Source organism: Hyperoodon ampullatus (genome assembly GCF_949752795.1).
Source record: "Hyperoodon ampullatus genome assembly, chromosome: 13".
NCBI lineage: Eukaryota > Metazoa > Chordata > Mammalia > Artiodactyla > Ziphiidae > Hyperoodon > Hyperoodon ampullatus.
Window position 1 is genome coordinate 9,194,153 of NC_136926.1, and position 22,071 is coordinate 9,216,223.

General features: G+C 38.6%; 1 protein-coding gene across 1 annotated transcript in view; it reads left to right on the plus strand.

The window, feature by feature from the left end:
* The window catches only part of RAD9B (RAD9 checkpoint clamp component B), a gene marked incomplete at its 3' end in the record, with an annotated part of 30,899 nt that extends 11,338 nt beyond the window's left edge, over positions 1 to 19,561 (plus strand). The window contains exons 5-11 of the mRNA XM_079717054.1: positions 3,450 to 3,549; positions 6,189 to 6,295; positions 9,664 to 9,770; positions 9,857 to 9,921; positions 10,481 to 10,603; positions 12,039 to 12,276; positions 19,433 to 19,561. Of these exons, the coding sequence (XP_079573180.1) occupies positions 3,450 to 3,549; positions 6,189 to 6,295; positions 9,664 to 9,770; positions 9,857 to 9,921; positions 10,481 to 10,603; positions 12,039 to 12,276; positions 19,433 to 19,561 (869 nt within the window). The remainder of the gene's footprint in view (positions 1 to 3,449; positions 3,550 to 6,188; positions 6,296 to 9,663; positions 9,771 to 9,856; positions 9,922 to 10,480; positions 10,604 to 12,038; positions 12,277 to 19,432) is intronic.
* Positions 19,562 to 22,071: the final 2,510 nt, after the last annotated feature.

Genomic DNA, 22,071 nt, shown 5'->3' on the forward strand with positions numbered 1-22,071 from the left:
TTTTTCTCCTTCAACTTGTTAATATGGTGTATCACATTGATTTATTTGCATATATTGAAGAATCCTTGCATTCCTGGGATAAACCCCACTCGATCATGGTGTATGATCCTTTTAATGTGCTGTCGGATTCTGTTTGCTAGTATTTTGTTGAGGATTTTTGCATCTATGTTCATCAGTGATATTGGCCTGTAGTTTTCTTTCCTTGTGACACCTTTGTTTGGTTTTGGTATCAGGGTGATGGTGGCCTCGTAGAATGAGTTTGGAAGTATTCCTCCCTCTGCTATATTTTGGAAGAGTTTGAGAAGGATAGGTGTTAGCTCTTCTCTAAATGTTTGATAGAATTTGCCTGTGAAGCCATCTGGTCCTGGGCTAAATTTCTAATAGTCAGAAATGGGAAGGCATTCTATGATGAGGAAGCAGTGTGGTCAAAGGTATAGACTGAAAGTGTTTAGTGTGTGTTAAGGAAAAAGGGGAAGGAAGCAAGTAGCAAGAAAAAAATCATCAGGGATGACAAAGAAATAAGGTATTTCTCAGCTTGGACATCCTCGGCAATGCCAATAGAACATTCACCCAAGTCAGGTATTTGTTATAGAGATATGATTGAGCTTGTATATGCATGGGCTATTTCTGAAGAATACCTAAGAAACTGGTAACCATAGTTACCTCTGAGTAGGGTACTGGGGTGGCAGGAGTCAGAGGTGGAGGGTGACTTATTTTCACTGTCTATTCTTTGGTATCTTTTGAATTTTATACCATGTACATCTATTACCTTTTATTTCCTATCCATCTAAAAATAAGTTGAAAATATTTTTTAAAATAGGTAAGATATGCCAACTTTTGAGCTTTGTGTCTTCCCAAAATAGCAGCCACAGTAATCCCTTTAAAATAGGTCAGATTATATTACTCCAGTGCTTAAAACTCTCAAAAAGCTCACCATTTTACCCAAGGTAAAAGCCGAAGATCTTACAATGGCCGGTAAGGTATCACATGATCTGGGAGTCCCAGGCTGGGCCCCTGTTCCCTCTGCCTAGCAAGCTCCTTCTCCAGATAACACATGGCTTGCTCTTTCAAAGACCTCCTTCAGTCTTGCTCAAATGGCATCTTTTCCATGAGGTCTTCCTTGACCTCCTTACTTGAAATTGCTGCCCACCACCACTGGCACTCCCCAGCCCCCTTTCAGCTTTCCTTTTTTCCTGTGCTACTTATCACTATGTGACAGACCAATTATTTTACTTTTTCTTTTTTTGGCTGTACTGCACGGCATGTGGGATCTTAGTTCCCTGACCAGGGAGCAAACCTGTGCCCCCTGCAGTGGAAGCACAGAGTCTTAACAACTGGACCACCAGGGAAGTACTGCTTTTGATTTTCTTATTGTTTGCCTCCCTTCGCTAGAATGTAAGCTCTGTGAAGTCAGAAATTTTTTTCTGAGTTGTTCTTTGCTAGTCCACAGCTCCAAAATTCGTCCCTGTGTGTTTCCCTACTTTGAATCTCAGCTGGCCTTGGAGTTGCTTTGATATCAATAGAATGCACTAGAAGTGATGTTGTGTGAGCTCCGAGCCTAGGCCTCAAGAGGCCTGTCAGCTTCCACTGTTAAACTAAGAACATTTCCATCAGCATGAGAATAAGCACAGTCCAGCGCAGACTCCTGGAAGACTGGAGACCATGTGGTGAGAGGCCCCAGCCATCCCAGCTGTCCCTGTTGTCCCAACTGTGAGGCCCCAGATATGAATGTGAGGCCATTCAAAATGATCCAGCCACAGCTAAGCCAACCCAAACCAGAGGAGCCACTCAGCTGAATTGTTAGAAATAACAAATGAAAAAAAAAAAAAAAGAAATAACAAACGTTTGTTATTTTGAGCCACTAAATTTCTGATTAAATATTGTGGTTTGTTATCCATTAAAAACTAACTGATCAGGAATTCCTTGGTGGCGCAGTGGTTAAGAATCCGCCTGCCAATGCAGGGGACACAGGTTAGAGCCCTGGTCTGGGAAGATCCCACATGCCGCGGAGCAACTAAGCCCGCGTGCCACAACTACTGAAGCCTGCATGCCTAGAGCCCATGCTCCGCAACAAGAGAAGCCACCGCAACGAGAAGCCTGCGCACCACAATGAAGAGTAGCCCCCACTCGCTGCAACTAGAGAAAGACTGCATGCAGAAACAAAGCCCCAACACAGCAAAAAAAAAAAAAAATTAATTAATTAAAAAAAAAAAAACTAAGTGGTCAGGGACTTCCCTGGCGGTCCAGTGGTTAAGACTCTGCACTCCCAATGCAGGGGGCACAGGTTCGATCCCTGGTCACGAAGGTCCCACATGCCTCACTGCACGGTCAAAAAAACCCCAAAAGGGCTTCCCTGGTGGCGCAGTGGTTGAGAGTCCGCCTGCCGATGCAGGGGACACGGGTTCGTGCCCCGGTCTGGGAAGATCCCACATGCCGCGGAGCGGCTGGGCCCGTGAGCCATGGCCGCTGAGCCTGTGCTCCGGAGCCTGTGCTCCGCAAGGGGAGAGGCCACAACAGTGAGAGGCCCGCCTACCGCAAAAAAAAAAAAAAAAAAAAAAAAAAACCCCAAAAAACACAACAAAACAAAAAAAAGAACAACTGATCAGCCTTGTACACAGTAAGTGCTCAGTAAATATTTATGAAAATAATAAATATTGCTGTTGTTATTAATTCAGTTAAAAAATAAGTTGAGAAATGTTGTTTATAGTGAATCCTTTTGATTCTCATTGTAACATTATTATGCTATAGAAAGTTATAGCCCACCTGGATTTTATTACACGGGCTCCATACTCAAACTCAGATTCAGAAAAAAGAAAAAAAAGAGAGATAAAACAAACTTAGATTCAAATTCTAGCAATACTTGTTAAAACAGCATAGCCTTGAAGTCATTTAACAGAGCTAGAACTATAGTTTCCTCTTCTGAGATCAAGTACCTATCCCATAGGCATATTGTGAGGATCAGAGGTAATGTACGTACAACATATCCTGCAGTTGCTGGTACATTGGGACGTAGCCATTATTGCTCCACACTCCTCTCCTCCTCTCAGAGGGAAAGAATTCACAGACCGGATGCTCAGGTTTTACTTTTAAAGTTCCCATCCAAAAATATCAGTTTGGATGAAAAATATTGAAAAAGAATCATAGATATATGGTCTGTAGTGGGCAATTACTATTTTACACACAATTTAAGAAATTACCTGTATTTCAAAAGAATGTGGGAACTCTACTGCTTAATTGGTTGGAGGGTGTGACATGTTACATGGTGTCCACTGGGGAGCGATAAACACATTCATTAAGGGATACTGCTTCTTGTAAGCTTTGTGCACCTGTCAGATATTAAATATTACTTTAATTTTATTATTTTAATCTGGCTCTGAAACTTAAAGACTTTAAAAAATCTGTTAATTTTGCACTTAAAATTATTAATGGGCTGCTTTATTATTTTTAAGGTATTAAAAGGATTCATAATGTGTGTTTTCAAGAAAGTCGGCCTTTGCAAGTTATTTTTGAAAAGAATATGTGTTCTAATACACTAGTGATTCAACCAAGGTAATGAGTTCTCTGTTGTTTATTTTTATTTTTCTGAATATATTATGGTCACAGAGTAAAGAATTAATAGCCTAGAGTTTTTAAATCAGTTACATTTTTTTAAGCTAACACTGGACTTGTAGAAATCACCTTACAGGATCAAGAGGAAACCTTGAGAAAGATAAAAGTAGATAATAATAACTGCCTAATGGTAGAAATAATAATTTAGAGGCCAAAATGTTCTAGAAGTATCCCATCAGTGGCTTTCTACATCAAGTGGTATTAAGAGAAAAATATATTATCTAATAATACTTTGCATTTATATGGTGCCTTCTATCTGAGTCTTAACACACACAGCATGAGGAAATTTTAACACTTTTTACACGAACTGATTTTATCCCTAAGTGTTTGTTTGTTTGTTTGTTTTTTCTAGAGAATGAGTGGGACATATTTGTCAGTGAAAGGTACTCAATTTTTCAGTTAAGCTGTAGCTTAAACATTAATTACTTTATAAGCCAAAAGATATTTTATCCTTATTGTTTTTTAAATTACAAAAGAAATACATGCTCCTTGCAATACATCTAAAATTTATAGAAGAGTGCAGAGATGAAAAATGGAAGTCTTTCTCCTCTACTTGCTGCATATATCCCACTTGGCAGGGGTTTAACATCTATTAACAATTTGGTGTAATCCTTCTATATCATCTTCTATTTATAGCCAGTCTTTCTATAACTTTCTTTTTCCCTATAGCTATGGATATCTTTCTTTCTTTTTCTCCTTCTCTCTCAAATTTATGTCACCTACTAGACACATACATAGTTTTTTAAAAGAAAATGTCCTACTATACTTATTGTTTGGCAACTTCCTTTTTTAGTGTCTATGTCAGTTTAGTTAAATCAATTTTATTCTTTTTAATGATTGCATAATTTTTAATTGTATGAGTGAACCATAATTTAGTTACCCATTACCCTATTAGTGAAAAAGTTGGTTGTTTCTGACTTTTTGCCATCACAAACAATGCTGCTAGTAGTGCATAAGATAGTGTATTAGTTATCTATTTCTGTGAAGCAAATTTCCCCACAACTTAAAGCTTTAAAAAAACCCAGATATTTATTACTTCAAAATAATAAGTGTGGCTTAGCTGGGTGCTTTTGGCTCAAGGTTTCTCATGAGGTTGAAGTCAAGCCATCAGCCAGGGCTGTGGTCTCATTTGAAGGCTGAACTTGGAGAAATTCACTCCCAAGCTCACTGACATGGCTGTGGGAGGCCTCAGAAAGTCAGCTTCTAAGCTCACCCATGTGGTTGCTGGTAGGCCTCAGTTCCTCATCATGCAGGCCTCTTTGTAGGCTGGCCGATTGTCCTCACAGCATGGCACCTGGTAACCAGAGAGAGAGAGAGAGAGGGAGGGGGAGAGAAGGAAACTCCTATTATGGAAGACATAGTCTTTTTTTTAATATTAAAAAAAATCATTTTTTGGTGTTTATTTTATTACTAGGGAGTTTGAGCATCTTTTCATATATTTATTAGCAATTTGTATTTTTCTTCCTTTTTGAATTGCACATTCATGTTGTCATTTTTGGTATCAGGTTGTTTAGTATCTTGTACAACACCTCTCCCTTAACACTGGAAAAGTTTCCAGATTAACTTGGTAGGTGTTCCTGACATTTTGGCATCGAGAAACTCTCCTAATCTAATGTCTAGTAGCAGGTTAACACTAACATTACAGAAATTCTAAGAATCTCATTTTTATCTGACCTCACCTCAATTTAAAAAATAGGCCAGGGCTTCCCTGGTGACGCAGCGGTTGAGAGTCCGCCTGCCTATGCAGGGGACACGGGTTCGTGCCCCGGTCCGGGAAGATCCCACATGCCGCGGAGCGGCTGGGCCCGTGAGCCATGGCTGCTTAGCCTGCGCGTCCGTAGCCTGTGCTCCGCAACGGGAGAGACCACAACAGTGAGAGGCCCGCGTACCGCAAAAAAAAAAAAAAAAAGGGAGCCCAGAATGAAAGGGCATTTGGGATGTCAGGACAACCTTGAAAGAAATAGTTAATAATCTAGGACAAGTGACAAAGGGAAAGAGAATACAGGCAGCAGACTGCTTGTAAACCTCTACCCCTCGACTGCGTCTCCAGCATAGTTCACCCCAGTTCTGTTTGAACATCTCCGTTTTCTACTATCTCCCTTAGGAGTATGATCCCAGGTCATTTAAAAAATGTATTGGGTATGTGAAAGCATAGAATTAAAGATATTTTATTCTAGTGTTTGGTTTATTCTGCAGTTTTCACATGTTTTACTTAGAATATATTTTGCTGTTCTCTTGGCCTTCAAATGATGTTGTAATTCTTTCTTTTTTTTTGGCTGCAGCGGAGCGGCTTTCAGGATCTTAGTTCCCCGACCAAGGATTGATCCCAGCCCCCAGCAGTGAAAGCGCCGGGTCCTAACCACTGGACCGCTAGGGGATTCCTAATGTTGTAATTTTAAGATATACTAAAAATATAGCAGCTCATATAGAAGAATGCAGATAGGTCTTTTGGGTAGGTTTTTCTAAATCCAGGACAATAAACCTATTTATTTCCAGGTTAAAGATGAGTCCCATTTAATATGATAATTTCTTTCTGTTTGTTCTTCAAATAATGTACTACTGTTCCTTACATTTTATAGAGTGCTTGCTGAGGCAATTGTTCTTTTTACATCGAGTCAAGAGGAAGTTACTCTTGCTGTTACTCCACTGAACGTTTGCATTAAGAGTTCTAATGAGGAATCAATGGGTAAGGATTATATCTGTCACTGTGCTTTGATGGAATATTACTTCCTGGCTTTCCTGATTACTGTACGGTTATACAGTAAATATTAGTGACATAATACTTTTTCTTGTCTAAAAGGCAGTAAAATGTAGAAAGATCATTAAAATTTTTAAGAGACCTGAGAAATTTATCACAATCAGTAATTAAAATACTTGGCTTTGAAATTCAGACTGTTTTATAATTAGGAGAATGGGACTTCCCTGGTTGCACAGTGGTTAAGAACCCACCTGGCCAATGCAGGGGACACAGATTCGAGCCCTGGTCTGGGAAGATCCCACATGCTGCAGAGCAACTAACCCACGAGCCACAACTACTGAGCCCGAGTGCCACAACTACTGAAGTCCGCATGCCTAGAGCCTGTGCTCTGCAACAAAGAGAAGCCACCGCAATGAGAAACCTGTGCACCTCACAGAAACCTGTAAGGAAGAGTAGCCCCTGCTCTCCGCAACTAGAGAAAGCCTGCGCACAGCCATGAAGACCCAACACAGCCAAAAATAAATAAACAAATAAATAAATTTATTTAAAAAATAAAATTAGAATGGTTACTGAGAAAAATATTTTTTCAGTTAAAATTTTAAGGTCTATTTCTCATCCTTTGTATTTAGCATAAAGAAAAATTAAGAGGCCAGCAATCCAGTTGAGATGATCTTTGACCACATAAAAAGGAAAAGTAACTTTAAGTTAGAAATGTAAGATATTCCAGATGGCAAATATATAGGGCAGAAAATGTGAATATTTCTTAATGAATGAAATATTATTTTTTATAAATTTATTTATTTTATTTTTGGCTGCGTTGGGTCTTCGTTGCTGTGCGTGGGCTTACTCTAGTTGCGGCGAGCGGGGGCTACTCTTCCTAGCAATGCATGGGCTTCTCATTGCTGTGGCTTCTCTTGTTGCGGAGCACGGGCTCTAGGTGCATGGGCTTCGGTAGTTGTGGCACGTGGGCTCAGTAGTTGTGGCTGGTGGGCTCTAGAGCGCAGGCTCAGTAGTTGTGGTGCACAGGCTTAGTTGATCCGTGGCATGTGGGACCTTCCTGGACCAGGGCTCAAACCCGTGTCCTCTGCATTGGCAGGTGGATTCTTAACCGCTGCACCACCAGGGAAGCCCCAACATGAATATTAAGTCAGCTCTTCTAAGAGTTATACAGATGGAATGGAGAAACTAAAGCATGATTAAGTCAGGAGTTTTGCTATTAAGGAAATTTACTAGGGTATTTTGGGCACCACTTGTCTGAGACTCTTTGACCTTGGATTTTTTTTTTTTTTTTTTTTTTTTTTTGGTGATAGCAGTAAAGAAAGAATACAAAGGAAGAAACATTATTTTGAAGTGAAAAACCAGTATAACCAGGGCTTAAGTTGGGTCAGATGACTTTGCAGGGTCTAGTTTGTGCCAGGTTCTGTTCTAAATGGTTTACATTTCTGAATCCATTTGATCTTTGTAACAAGTCTGTGATGTAGGTACTATTAGTATCCCCATTTTCTATATGAAGAATATGAAGCACAGAGAAACTAAGTGACTTGCCTGCTGTCACACAGTTTATAAGTGGTGGATTATGATCTGAATATAGACTGTCAGGCTCCAGGGCTTAGTCTCATTATCACTGTGCTCTTATTGCTTCTCTCAAAGTCCCATCTAGCATTCCGTTTTGGCACTCAGGGGTGCATGATCTGGAAAATATATGCTTGGCTAGTGAAAGGGTCTGTTTTATATTCATAATGCCATCTCTGAATAAATGGCCATTTATTCAGACACTGTCCCTTGTGAGCAGCTTTCTAATGAGTAGTTATAGCTATGGTTGACTGGGGACCCAATTGTTTAACTTTATTATTGAACTTACTGTATGCCAGCACACTGGGAGTGACATGAGCCTTTTTTTTTAATTAATTTTTTTAATATTCTGTTTCATATTCTTTTCCATTATGGTTTATTACAGGATACTGAACATAGTTCCCTGTGCTATACAGTAGGACCTTGTTGTTTATCCATTCTCTATATAATAGTTTGCATCTTCTAGTCCCAATCTCCCAATCCAGCGACACCCCCAAACCCTGCTGCCCCTGGCAACCACAAGTCATGACATGAGCCTTCTTGATTGAGATGAAGGTATTTGTAAGGTATTGTTTGGTCCTTTTAAAATATATATACCATTTCTCCTCTGTTCTTACACTTACATAATTCATGTTCATTGAAGAAAATTAAAAACACATAAAAAGCACTAATAAAGTCACCTGAAATCCCACTGTCTAGAGACTCAATAGTTTGGTTCATCTCTTTCTATATACCTTAGATCTGACAACAGGAGATTGGTTTAGTGAAATACTATGAAGCTATTAAAGGTAGTCTTGGGAGTTCCCTGGTTGCCTAATGGTTAGGGTCCGGTGCTTTCACTGCTGTGGCCTGGGTCCAAGCCCTGGTCGGGAAACTGAGATCCCGCAAGCCATGTGGCGTGGCCAAAAAAAAAAAAAAAAAAGAAGTCTTGTGTGTGTGTATATATACTTTTCTTTCTCTCTGGGTGTGTATGTCAAAGATGTTTATTGAAGTTAATTTTGTAGTGGAAAACACAAAGCACCAACACATAAATAATTAGGAAAATGTACTTATTGACATGGAAAAATAGTCAGGATATATTATTGAATAGACTATAAAATGGTATGCATAGTATGATCATATTTTCATTTTAAAAAATGCACATAAAAGTTTAATAAAATATTAGGGAACAAAATTCAACACCTCTGGGGGAAAAAAAATTCAACACCTCTGTTATTGTCTGTCTTTTGGACGATAGCCATCTTAGTGGGTGTGAAGTGTTATCTTATTGTGGTTTTGATTTTCATTTCTCTAGCAACTAATGATATTGAGTATCTTTTTTTGTGTTCTTATTGCTTATTTCTATATCTTCTTTGGAGAAATGTCTGTTCACATTCACATCCCTTATTTTTCACTTGAGTTATTTGTCTTTTTATTTTTCTCCCCTTTTCATATATATGATTTCAAATATTTTCTCCCATTCTAAGTTGATTTTTTTTTGGCTGCCCTGTGTGGCTTGTGGGATTGAGGAAGTGGAGGCTGCCAGTCTCTTAAGGCCTGGGCCCAGACCAGAAACTAGCACCAGGTCACTCCACTATATCCTGTTGGTGAGAGCAGATGAAGAGCCCACTCACCCCAGATTCAAGGGGAGGGGACATAGACATAGACCCCACCTCTCAATGAAGGAATGTCAGAGAATTTGTGGCTATTTTTAACTTATCACTTATGCTTATAGTTTCTTATCAAAATTTAACAAATACCTCTGGAACTAATTTTATTCTTTACTTTCCTATAACATTGAGCAGATTTGACCAATTCTGTATACAGTGAGATGTTTGTTGGGCCAGATGAGTTTGACTTCTTTCAAATTGGAGTCAACACTGAAATAACATTTTGCTTCAAAGAACTGAAGGTAAACCAAAATTTGTGTCCAATTAGAATTATCAATGGTAATTTTTAATAAAGATTTCACATTTTTCCCCCTTTTTTTCCTTTCAGGGAATGCTGACATTTTCAGAAGCTACACATGCTCCTATAGCCATTCATTTTGATTTTCCTGGGAAGTAGGTCCTTAGGAAATTTCTGAGTTTGTTTCTTTTTCTTTTGTCATACATTAATAATAAAACCCTTTGGTTCACTTTGAAATTAATTCACACCTCAGGAATTCCTTAACTTTACTAACAACACTTATCAAACTAAAATTTTGAAAGATGTCATAACCTAGAGTTCTTTTTATTGGTAACTTGATTTAGAAAGATATATTATTCTGAAGAGTAAAAACATTTATAAACTTGACATACTGAATAAATTGCCAAATTAGAAAATTATACATGGCTTAAACAAGTTAAATCTCTATGAAACTATGGTACTTCATATGATATTTCAGAACTAAAATTTCAGAGAGATTGGGCTAGGATGAATGTGTTTTATGAAATTGGATGTGATGATTTCTAAGGACCCTTTTAGTTCTTAGGACTGTCTCGATTTGTGAAAAGACAAGACTTTTACTGTTTCTTTTTACTCCAAAATTAAGTATCATTTTTTAATGTTTTCCCAATGTCCATCAGAAAATGAGTGTGAGTGTGATGAGTGTGATGTTTGCTCTGACTTTGCCTTTTTTAGACCCATGGCTTTAAGTATTGACGATATGTTATTGGAAGCCAACTTTATTTTGGCTACATTAGCTTATGAGCCAAGTAGAGCATCTTCTCCACAATCACTGTGTCTTTCACAAAAACGAAAAAGGTAAGGCCATGTTTTAACGTCTTTATTGGTTGGGATAAAGCCATTGCAGTCTTATTCTGAAATAATTCAATGGCATTCATTTAGGAAACAATTGAGGATGAAAACATTAGAAGATCAGAAATTTTAACTGAATCAGGAAAGCTCCAGGAAGACCTAACTGTAATAGAGAAATATCACCCATCTTTCACTAGATATTTGCTTTTTCTCTTACGATCACAATTTAACAGGACTGCCTGGTTTATCTTTGTTGTTACCTAAAACTCATTTCCATTTTCAGTAGTTGTTTTTTAGGAGTGATATAGTGTTAAGGTTCACAGGAAAGTTTGTATTCACTACTCGGAACTCTCTTTCTTAGAGAGAGAAACAGCCATTGCTTTTCTTTCTTTTTTTCCCCTTTTGTCTCCCTCTCTTTTTTTTTTTTTTTTTTCTTTTTTTAAATTTTGGCTGTGCTGTGCGGCTTGAGGGATCACAGTTCCCCGGACCAGGGATTGAACCTGGGCCACGGCAGTGAAAGCACCGGATCCTAACCGCTGGACCACCAGGGAGCTCCCCCTTTTGTCTCTTAATAACTTTTTTTTTTGGTGGAAGGTGCTTCATTGTAAAACTAACATAAACTTACTATGGGAAATTTGGAAAATGAAGGAAAGTACAAAGAATAAATTAAAAAACACCGACAATTTGACCGTCTAGTGATAGTCACTGTTAATGTTTGGCACACTGTGTTTTCTTTCAGACTTTTAATTTTGCATACAGTTGCATTTTAAAACAAGATTGGGGGGCTTCCCTGGTGGCGCAGTGGTTGAGAGCCCGCCTGCCAGTGCAGGGGACACGGGTTCGTGCCCCGATCTGGGAGGATCCCACATGCCGCGGAGCGGCTGGGCCCGTGAGCCATGGCCGCTGAGCCTGCGCGTCCGGAGCCTGTGCTCCGCAACGGGAGAGGCCACAACAGCGCGAGGCCCACATACCGCAAAAAAAAAAAAAAAAAAAAAAAAAAAAAAAAAAAAAAAAAAAAAACAAGATTGGGTCATATAGCATATGTAGTTTTGTATTCTGTTTTTTCCCACAAAATATTATATTGTGAACATTTTCCAGTATTGCTGATAATAACTTGGAAACATGATTTTTAATGACTCTATACAATTTTATCATACAGATATATTGTAATTTATTTGACTTTTTTTCTAACTTCACCCTATTACCGTGTCACAAGATTGTCTCATACACATTGGGTTGCTTTACTGAAAAATTTGAATCTGTCAAGAGAATTTCTAAATAATCATGTATGTAAATCTTAACTTTCAACAATTAGTTCAATGTTATTTCAGTATATTCCCTAAACCAGTGTTATTGTCATCCCATATTGATCCATTAGTTATATAAAAATATATCTTTCAAAGTAAACAGTTCATTCACTTAATCTCTATTAATACCTCAGGTCAGAGCTGATACATTCAAATTCAGAGGCTGGTAAAAATGCAACCAGCAAGGATGCAGAGTATATCTCAAGAAAAGCAGTACCCAAAAGGCTTTATTCTGAGACTCGCACGAACATCTCTTCATTGGAAAACTGTGGCAGCCCTTTAACAGCAAGAGAGAACAGAGACATTAGTGAAGTACCAGAAAGCAGTGTCAGTGACACGGAGGAAGTGCCAAGATCTTCATATCTCAGGAAGGTAAAAGAAAAACACTGAGACACAGCTGCATCTCAGTCAAGAATTCTCATCATCCGTCTCCCTTTGCAATCTCCCTGCCTCAGCCCACCCCCAATATCCGGGAAATTAATTTTATTATTTTTTGATAGGGGAGAGGTGAAACCAGTCTGACATGGAGAAAAGGCTGATTTACAGAATGTCAATACAAAATAGTTAAATTGCTCATTGAGTAATTCTAACAAAGTATATTCAAATAGAAATTTGAGTCACTTGTTTTAAAGAATAAATTATGATTTCTTTTTTTTTTTTTTTTTTTTTGCGGTAGGCGGGCCTCTCACTGTTGTGGCCTCTCCCCTTGCGGAGCACAGGCTCCGGAGCACAGGCTCAGTGGCCATGGCTCACGGGCCCAGCCGCTCCGCGGCATGTGGGATCCTCCCAGACCGGGGCACGAACCCGTGTCCCCTGCATCGGCAGGCGGACTCTCAACCACTGCGCCACCAGGGAAGCCCCTAAATTATGATTTCTTATAGCATAATTATCTTTGAATACAAATAATATGCTAAAGTCATATACTTTGTTATCTAAAATACATGTTCTTCTAATTTTATTTTTCAAGTTTGGTTGGGAAATCCTTTATTCATGGTAGTACAAATGTAAATTTCATCACAACAAACATCACAAATTCCTTCATAGTGGTGTCCCAGTTAAGAACATTATTATGTTACCAACATTTTACTAGATGGATGATAAACTTCACAAAATGCTATAATGTTAAACCTTAAGAAATCCACTGAACTAAAGATAAACATAATTTATTAGAAGTATCAAATAATGATAGTCACTATTTTACATGTTTATATTAATGTTTTATTCAAGCTTGTTTTGCTGTTGTTATTATTATTGGTTTGGAAATATGAGTTTCTTAGAGTTAGAAATAACTCTAAGGAGAAATAATATTACTAAAAGTCACTACTTACACTGTATGAAGACATTTAGGGTAGTAAAATTGGATAGTAAACTCCACTTATTATTCAGTTTGATGCCACAGTGTTTATTGAATACCTGTTATATGCCTGGCACTTATGGCAATTTTCTTTTCTCGTGAATTACTAGCTTGGCCATAAAGTGAAAACTGAAATCTGTCTTTTCATTATACAGAAACATTTTCCTCGTCCTGTTTTTTGGTCACACATATTGCGCTTACTTTTTCGCAGGCAGCAACAGGAACACATTTTCCTGCTGCTTCACTTCCCTGAAATTCACTAAGATTGCCAATTTCCTCACTAGGGAAAGTGACATTTAGAGCTGTAAGCTCCATGAGTACCATTACAGCACTCTTTTCTTCAAATTTCCTATCATGTCACTTAAATTCTAAATTCTAAAAAGAAAGTTCTATTTTTAAAGGGAATTATTTGCCTTAACTCCTGCAAAAATGAAATTACATTATGGGTAAATAATTTAGACCATTATCATCTTCTATATGAACTACGGTGAGCCTTCTGATTGACCTCCATGCATCCATTCTCCTCTGGTTTCCTCCACAGTGTACCAGAAGATTCTTTTGAGACCTTATATTTACAATGAGGTATAGGACTCCAGAGCACTGGCTCTAGAGTTTCTGGGTTGGAATCTCTGTCTTGCCACTTATTAGCCGTGTAACTTGGATAGGTTACTTATCTTTGCTTCAGTTTTCTTTCTGTTAGTAAAATGGGAATAATAATAATGCTACCCAATTGAATTGTTGTGAAAATTAATTGGGCTAATACAAGGAGCTGGCACATGGTCAGTGCTCATTAAATGTTAGTTATTGTTATACATCACTCTCCTGCTTTTATTGTCTCTTGGATCATTCTGCTTCTCCCATAGGATTTCACCTAAACTCCTTGGAATGGCATTCAGGGACTTTCCCTAGGGTATTTAATAAAATCTTCTCATTTCCTCCCCTGAGGTCCAGTTCCAGCCCTTCAGAGTATGTTTTAATGTCTGGTAGAGTTAGTATCCCTTTGAAGATTTGGTCAGTTTTTCCTGGCTATTCCTGAATGTGTATTTTTTACTTGAACTTTAATATCAACTTATCTAGTTCCAGAAAAAGTCTGTTGGTATTTTTTTAATTGGGATTTCCTTAAATTTCTGTTAACTTGGAGATGTTACGAGACACCTTTATGATGTTGAGTCATTCTATCCAAACACAGGCAATATATTTCCACTTGTTAGGTCTACTTTTGTGTCTCTCAGGAGTGTCTTAAAATGTTTCTCATATACATTTACACATTTAAGTTTATTCCTACGTAATTAACCTTTTATATTGCTATTGTGAATAGTTTTCTCTACCATTATGTTTTCTGACTGCCTGTTGTTTGCGTATATGAAGGATACTTTTTTTGTGTGTTAATTTTATATCCTACTACCCTGCTGAATTATTTTATTGTTTCCATTAGTTTTATCATTGATTCTCTCAGGGTTTCCAGACATGCTATATGTCATTTTTATATAGAGATAGTTTCATTTCTTCTTTAATCTCTCCAACTGACTCTTTTGTTCAGTTGTGTTAGCACATAATCTCTAGTACAACATTAACAGTGGAGAGAGTGGGCATGCTTGCTTAGTTCCTGATCTTAGTGGAAACATTCAGCAAATGCTTTTGTGTTCTACTTTTGTTCATACTATTGCTCCTACAGTCTGGGGTGATAGTATTCCTTTTTTCACCATTCAAACCCCTACCCACCCTTCAAAGCCCAGCTCAAGTGATACGTCTCTTTTTGAAGTCTTCTCATTCTAATCAAATCATTTTGTTTGTTTTATTCATTATTAATGTCACGTAATAATTTAATAAATATGCTTGTTACTCCACTAGGTAGATTGTGAGCTCATCAAGGACAGGCCTGAGTCTTACTCATCTCTGTATTCCTAGTTATGCACTAGGAATACCAGTGGTTGGCAAACCTTCAGCCCCGGTTTGGGATAGGCTAAGAAAAAATTTTAAATCCTTCAAGTAGTATCACAAAATGAAATCAATTTTAATTCACCTTATTTAAAAAGATAAATACTATGGCAGTATTCTACTTTGGGAAAGGGCATTTTCAAAATTAAACTGTTGTAGAGGAGTATTACTATATTCTAATATTCAAATGACCAATATTTTCTTCCATTGTGGATTTTCAATAAGTTATATACAGCTCTCAGGGGCACCAAAATGGGGGAAATATCTATATTATTATCATATTTTTTATTGAAGTATTATTGACCTACAACACTCTGTTAGTTCTAGGTACAGAACATAATGATTTGATATTTCTATACATTACAAAATGATCACAATAAGTCAATAGCAAATTTAGGGCAGTTTTCAAAGACCAAAGTCACCATACAAAGTTATTATAATATTGTTGACTGTATTCCCCACGCTGTACATTTCATCCCCATGACTCATTTATTTTGTAACTGGAAGTTTGTACCTCTTAATCTCCCTTACCTATTTCACTCATCCCTCCACACCCCTCCCCTCTGGCAACCACCTGTTTTTTGTATCTATGAGTCTGTTTCTGTTTTGTTACATTTGTTCATTTGTTTTGCTTTTTAGATTCCGTATATAAGTGAAATCATACTGTATTTGTCTTTCTCTGACTTATTTCACTGAACGTAATACCTTCTAGGTCCATTGATGTTGTTGCAAATGGCAAGATTTTATTCTTTTTTGAGGCTGAGTGATATTCCACTGTGTACACACACCACATCTTCTTTATCCATTCTTCTATCGGTGGACACTTAGGTTGCTTCTATATCTTGGCTATTATACATAATGCTGCAATGAACACAGGGGTGCAGATATCTTTTTGAATTAGCGTTTTTGTTTTTTTTCCAAAAAATAGGCAGGAGTGGAATTGCTGGATTGTATGGTAGTTCTATTTTTAAGAGAATATGAATATTATTTTAAAATTTTTATAATAATTTATCTTCTTACCCAATTTGTATAGAACTTGGACTAATTCCAAGTTGTATGGCCATTCATAAACTTTCTCCATTAGAAGACTGTTATATACCAGGGAAGGGCTTGATCATCCAGCCATGAGAGATTTAAAGGCCAAAGAGTAGGTAGGGAAAAGAGGGGGTAGCAAATGACATTTATCTTAAGTCAAAGGCAAATTCAGGGCAGCTCTCAAAGTCCAAAGTAAACTAGTAGGTTTTTAGTTTAATATAGCACAGTAAGCATTATGAAGAGCTATTTGCACATGATATTATACATTGAACAGACACAGATGCTATTATTAGGTCAATTCCAGCCTTTGGATCTTGACCTTGGTTAACACTAGACTCTTCAGAAGCAACTGAGACTATGCCTCCAATTAAAATCAAAGCCAGTGTATTAGTTTCCTATTGCTGCTATAACAAATTACCACAAATTCAATGGCTTAAGACAACACAAATTATCTTACAGTTCAGAAGTCCAAAATGGGTCTCACTGAGCTAAAATCAAGGTGTTGGCAAGGCTGTGTTCCTTTGTGGAGACTCTAGGGAAGAATCTGCTTTCTTGCCTTTCCTATCTTCTTGAGATCACCTGCATTCTTTGATTGTGGTTTCCTTCCAGCTTTAAAACCAGCAATGGCCAGTCAAGTCCTTTTCACATTGCTTCACTCTGATGCTGATTCTTCTCTGCTTTTCACATTTAAGGATCTTGTGAGTCCACTGGGCCCACCTGGATAGTCCAGGTCATTGATTAGCAACTTTATTCCATTTGCTACCTTAATTACCTTTTGCCATGTGATATAACATATTCACAGGCTCCTGGGATTAAGACATGGACATCTTTGGGGGTGCGGGCAGGCCATCATTCTGCCTACCACAGGCTATATCACAGCTAATTTGGGGTGTTTCATCTGGAGCAAGGGTTCAACAGCTGCTGTCAGAACTGCCCCATGCAGAGGGCATCTTCACCTTCTGATGTGTGAGGATGAGCCAAGAACAGGAATCATTCATTTATTCATTCTTGTTACCTACCATGCAACTCCCACAGGTATTTGTTGAGGGCCTTGTGTTGTAGATGTGGGGTATACAATGGTATGCAAAATAAACAAGAAAGGTTCCTAAACTTGATTATAGACTCGGGGAGAGATAGACATTAAACAAATAGTCACATGACTAAATATTTGATAATTTTTTAAAACCTGTGGTAAGTTCAATAAAGGAAAAGTTTAAGGTGCTTTGAGAGGATTTAAGGTATGAACTGACCTAATCTAGGAGGTCAGAAAGTCTTCTTTGAAATTGGTGTTTGAGCTGAACTGGAAAGGATGAGGTAGTGGGGGGAGTTGAGTGGATGTGTGGCATGTGCAAAAGCCCCTGTGATGGAGGGAGCGTGCTGGTTTTAAGGAACTGGAGGATGACCAGTGTGGTTAGCAGGCAGATAGGCAGGGTGAAACAATGGCACAGGGTGAATGAAACTAGAGTAATTGGTGAGTGCCGATTCATGCCAGATGTAAACAGCCATGTAAACGGCCATATAAAGTACTGTGGCATTTAAAGTATTTGAAGGATTTTAACAGGGAGGGCTGCCAGAGTTGAATTTTTGAAAGATAACCTTAGTTGCAGCTACTATGTGCAGAATGGGATGCAGTGAGGCAAGAATGGAAGTTCAGTTGTGGCATCTGAGAGATGGTGATTCAGTAGCAATGGAGAGAAGTGGCCAAAGTAGACAGCTAATTGAGGAGGTAGAAGCAGCGGGACTCTGTGATGGATTGGTTACGGGGCTTAAGGGAAAAGGAGGTATCAAGGTTTGGAGCAACAGGTTCAATGCTCACTAAGGTCATGAATTCTATTTTGGACATGTTTAGTGGCAGAAATCAAGTAGGTAGTAGGATATATGAAGTTCAAATTCTGTGAGACTCCCTGACATATACATACATAGTAATTTCTGCCAGCAGTGTGAATGAAAGTTCCTAGGGAGAGGGTGCAGGGGAGAGTACTGCCATCATTTAAAGCAGTGGTTCTTAACCAGGGCCAGGGGACGTTGGGCAGTGTCTGGAGACAATTCTGGATGTCACAGTTCAGGAAGGAGGGTGCTACTGGCATCTAGTGGGCAGAGGCGAGGGATGCTGCTCAACATCCTCCCACGAGCAGGACAGCCCTCACAACAAAGCAGCATCAGGCCTCAAATGTCAGTAGTGTTAAGGCTGAGAAACCCTGATTCAAAGGCTGGGTAGAAGAGGGTAAGCCAGCTAAAAAGTCTAAGAGCAACCAGGAGAATGCAGCATGAGGAAGGTTTGAGAAGAAAGTGTCCGAGTGACTATCAAGTGGGATGGAGACTGAAAATGGTAATTGGCTTAAGGATCTGGCAATTTTTGGTGACCATCTTGAGAAGTGCTTCCGTGTGAGGGTCAGGAGCTTTTTTAGATAGGATGGAAGAATAGGAGAATGAGAAAAGGGAGAAAGCAAGTGTAGACAACTCTACAGCAGAGGTAAGGATGGAGGGAGGAAGGGAATGAGGCTATTTATATATTTTAATGAGAGACATTTAATTATTTTAAAATGCTGACATTTTTATCCAGTAGAGGAGAGGCATGGGAGGGGCTGGGAGTCAGAGACAGGGAGAGAAGGACTGGCTCTAGTCAGGAGTAGCTGCTTCTGTCGCAGCAGGAGGGGAAGGAGAGAAGATGGATGGAGTCGAGCAGGATGGCCTACAGTGTCTCCCTTTATCTCTGTCTCCCACAGCCTTAGTGTTAGTTTCTTTCTTTTTTTCTTTCTTTTTAAAATTAATTAATTAACTAATTTGGCTGCGCCGGGTCTTAGTTGTGGGTCGCGGGATCTTTGTTGCGGCATGTGGGATCTTTAGTTGCATTTGCCGCATGTGGGACCCAGTTCCCCGACCAGGGATTGAACCTGGGCCTCCTACACTGGGAGTGCGGAGTCCTAGCCACTGGACCACCAGGGAAGTCCCTGGTGTTAGTTTCAATGGCTCAGGCAAGGTAGTCAGAAGCAGACCACTGATCCCACACTGTGTGCCTTTGGAGTCCAGGGAAGGGTTTTATTTTAGGATGTTTTGGGTCACTCAAGAAGGTTCTGGGTATTTCATGAACCATCACTATTAAAGTTAGGGAGACCACCTTGGCTGAGTTTCTGAAAAGGGGTATTTGATGAGCACTAACTTGCTTTGAATAAACAGTACAGTTACTTTTTTCCCCTCCAGTTTTCTTGCATGTTCTTTGGAGCAGTTTCTTCTGACCAACGAGAACACTTCAACCACCCTTTCCACAGTCTGGCAACTGCAAGTGACAGTGAAGAGGACGTGAATAATGGCAGTTTTTCTACATTCTAACACTTAATGATGGCTGAGCTAGCCCCCCACCCATTTACTGGCTCACTTGCACCTCAAACTCATTTTCACACTTAAGCCTATGAAGATATTGTCTTGGACTTCCTTGAAATGGATAATGGGCTGCTGGTTTTCTAAACATCTTCTTATACAACAACCATATCTAGAAATAGCTGCTTTTCAAGTAAATGTAATTTGCTTTAAATCCATTATGCTTCTTGGGAGGGAGAAGTTTTCTGTGCAGGGAAAAAGCTCATTAGAATTCTTCAATTCAGGGAATTCCCTGGTAGTGCAGTGGTTGAGTCCGCCTGCCAATGCAGGGGACACGGGTTCAAGCCCTGGTCCGGGAAGATCCCACATGCTGCGGAGCAACTAAGCCCGTGTGCCGCAACTACTGAGCCTGCACTCTAGAGCCCATGAGTCACAACTACTGAAGCCCGCATGCCTAGAGCCCATGCTCCACAACAACAGAAGCCACCGCAATGAGAAGCCCGGGCACCGCAACGAAGAGTAGCCCCTGCTCACCACAACTAGAGAAAGCACGCGTGGAGCAATGAAGACCCAACGCAGCCAAATAAATAAAATTTAAAAAAATAAAAAAGAATTCTTCAATTCAGTGCACATTCACACTAGAGTTTTTAGCATTTTCTTTACCAGTTTTATAAAGGTATTTAACCTTTCTTTAGCAGCCATTTTGAGTGCATCAATATGGCTTGTAGAGTTCAGGTATCTTCTGTGTTTGATTGCAAACATTTGAGTTTTGGTGCTTTCAGACATAGTAAAAAGTTATGCATGTAATGCCATAACATTTTTGGTCTATTGCTTGCTATATTTTGTTAAGATTTTAAGTAAAAAAATATGACTTTAAAATTTTGCAGTGTGATGCAGAAAAGAAGTGATGCCAAAAAATTATTTCTATATTATCTGATATAGAACAACAGCCTCCACTGCCAAGAAAGCCTGGGTTTGGAGGGGAATGAGGTGGAAGATGCATGTCTCTGTTCTTTGCCTCTTTAAGAATTAGCTTCTTACCTGCACAGAATAAAAAATCTGGCACAGAAATATTGTTATATAACATCTTATGATGTGTGCCTCTCCCTCTCCCAAACCTGTTTAGAGTCAGTTATAACCTGACAAACTAGACTTTTGTAACACCTTAATTGTTAAGCCTGTGAAACCATCAAATCATAAGGAAATGTTAACTGGCAAGCAATTGTGCTTTAGATTTTGTGAGGAATTAATAATAAGACAAAGGTGGCTGAGTGGATTAGTAAACTTTAGAACTGTGAACAGAGTTCAAACTAAAACCAGAATGAGTTTGGCTCTTGTAGCTTGGTAATGAGTCATAGCTACCCACAATAACCTAATAAAAACTCAAGTTCATCCCAAAATGTTCCTCAGTGAATGAAACTGGGCTTTCATCAAGCTTTTTTTGGAAACTGGCAATGTCCACATAATTTCACATTGTAGGCTAAAGATTTATGTATTTTTTGCTTACACTGATGACTAACACTGAATTTCACATATTCCTAATAAATGAAGATGACTACACGGAGAACATTTATACCCGAGAGTAACTGTAGGTCTCCTTGCTGAGGATGAAGTTTCTTGTTCGCTCACTGAAATGGGCCAGGGCAGTTTAGGCTGTGAAGGCATCATCATCATCATCAGTAATCACCTAGATGCAGCACTGGTCTGTAAAAGATAGTTACACTGTCAAATTGTATATAGTTTGGATTTTAGAATTTGGATACAGAATGCTAAATTTAAATGACACCAGATTTTTGTTTGACTTCACATACCATTTAGAAGATGCAAAAGCCTTCTCAGCTGGGAAACCATCTATATGTTACATTCAATTATTAATCCAGTTTGATGAATTTTTGAGGAAGCTAAACTGATGTAGTAAATGAGCTGGTGAAAAAGAGCCTTAGTGAATAAACTAGTAAAAGACAGAAATGATAGCTACAAAGCATGGAGTCACTGCTAGACTAAGAGGCTTAGAAATGAGGACCTGATAGGGACCAACAAAATCAATGTCAAGGGCCAGTGTCTTATTTTGTTACCACTCAAATTAAAAGGAGTACACAGATTAGTATAAATACTATATTTATTAAATATCTTTACAGTTTATTTAAATGTATTTACAGAACTATTCCTGCATAAGTTATACTTCAGACATCCAATTCAGGTCATTGCCTCTTGGGTAAGACAAATAATGATAGTCTCAACAGAAAAAAGCAGCTCATTAGTATACACAAATTCAGACTTGCTTCATTATTTAGCCATCTTTGCCACAAACTACCTGCTTACAGTTAAAATTTTGACATGGACACTGTCGATTTTTAGTTGAAGTTCAATTTTGCAAAGAATTTAATTTTTTTAAACAATAGAATCCAAATGTTTTCTGTTTCACATTTTGTTTTATAAGCAGATTTTGGTTTTTTGATGTTGTAAAATTTGTTAAATGCAAAAATGTGAGTTTCCAGGAAAATTGGATGCTGTAGCTTCTA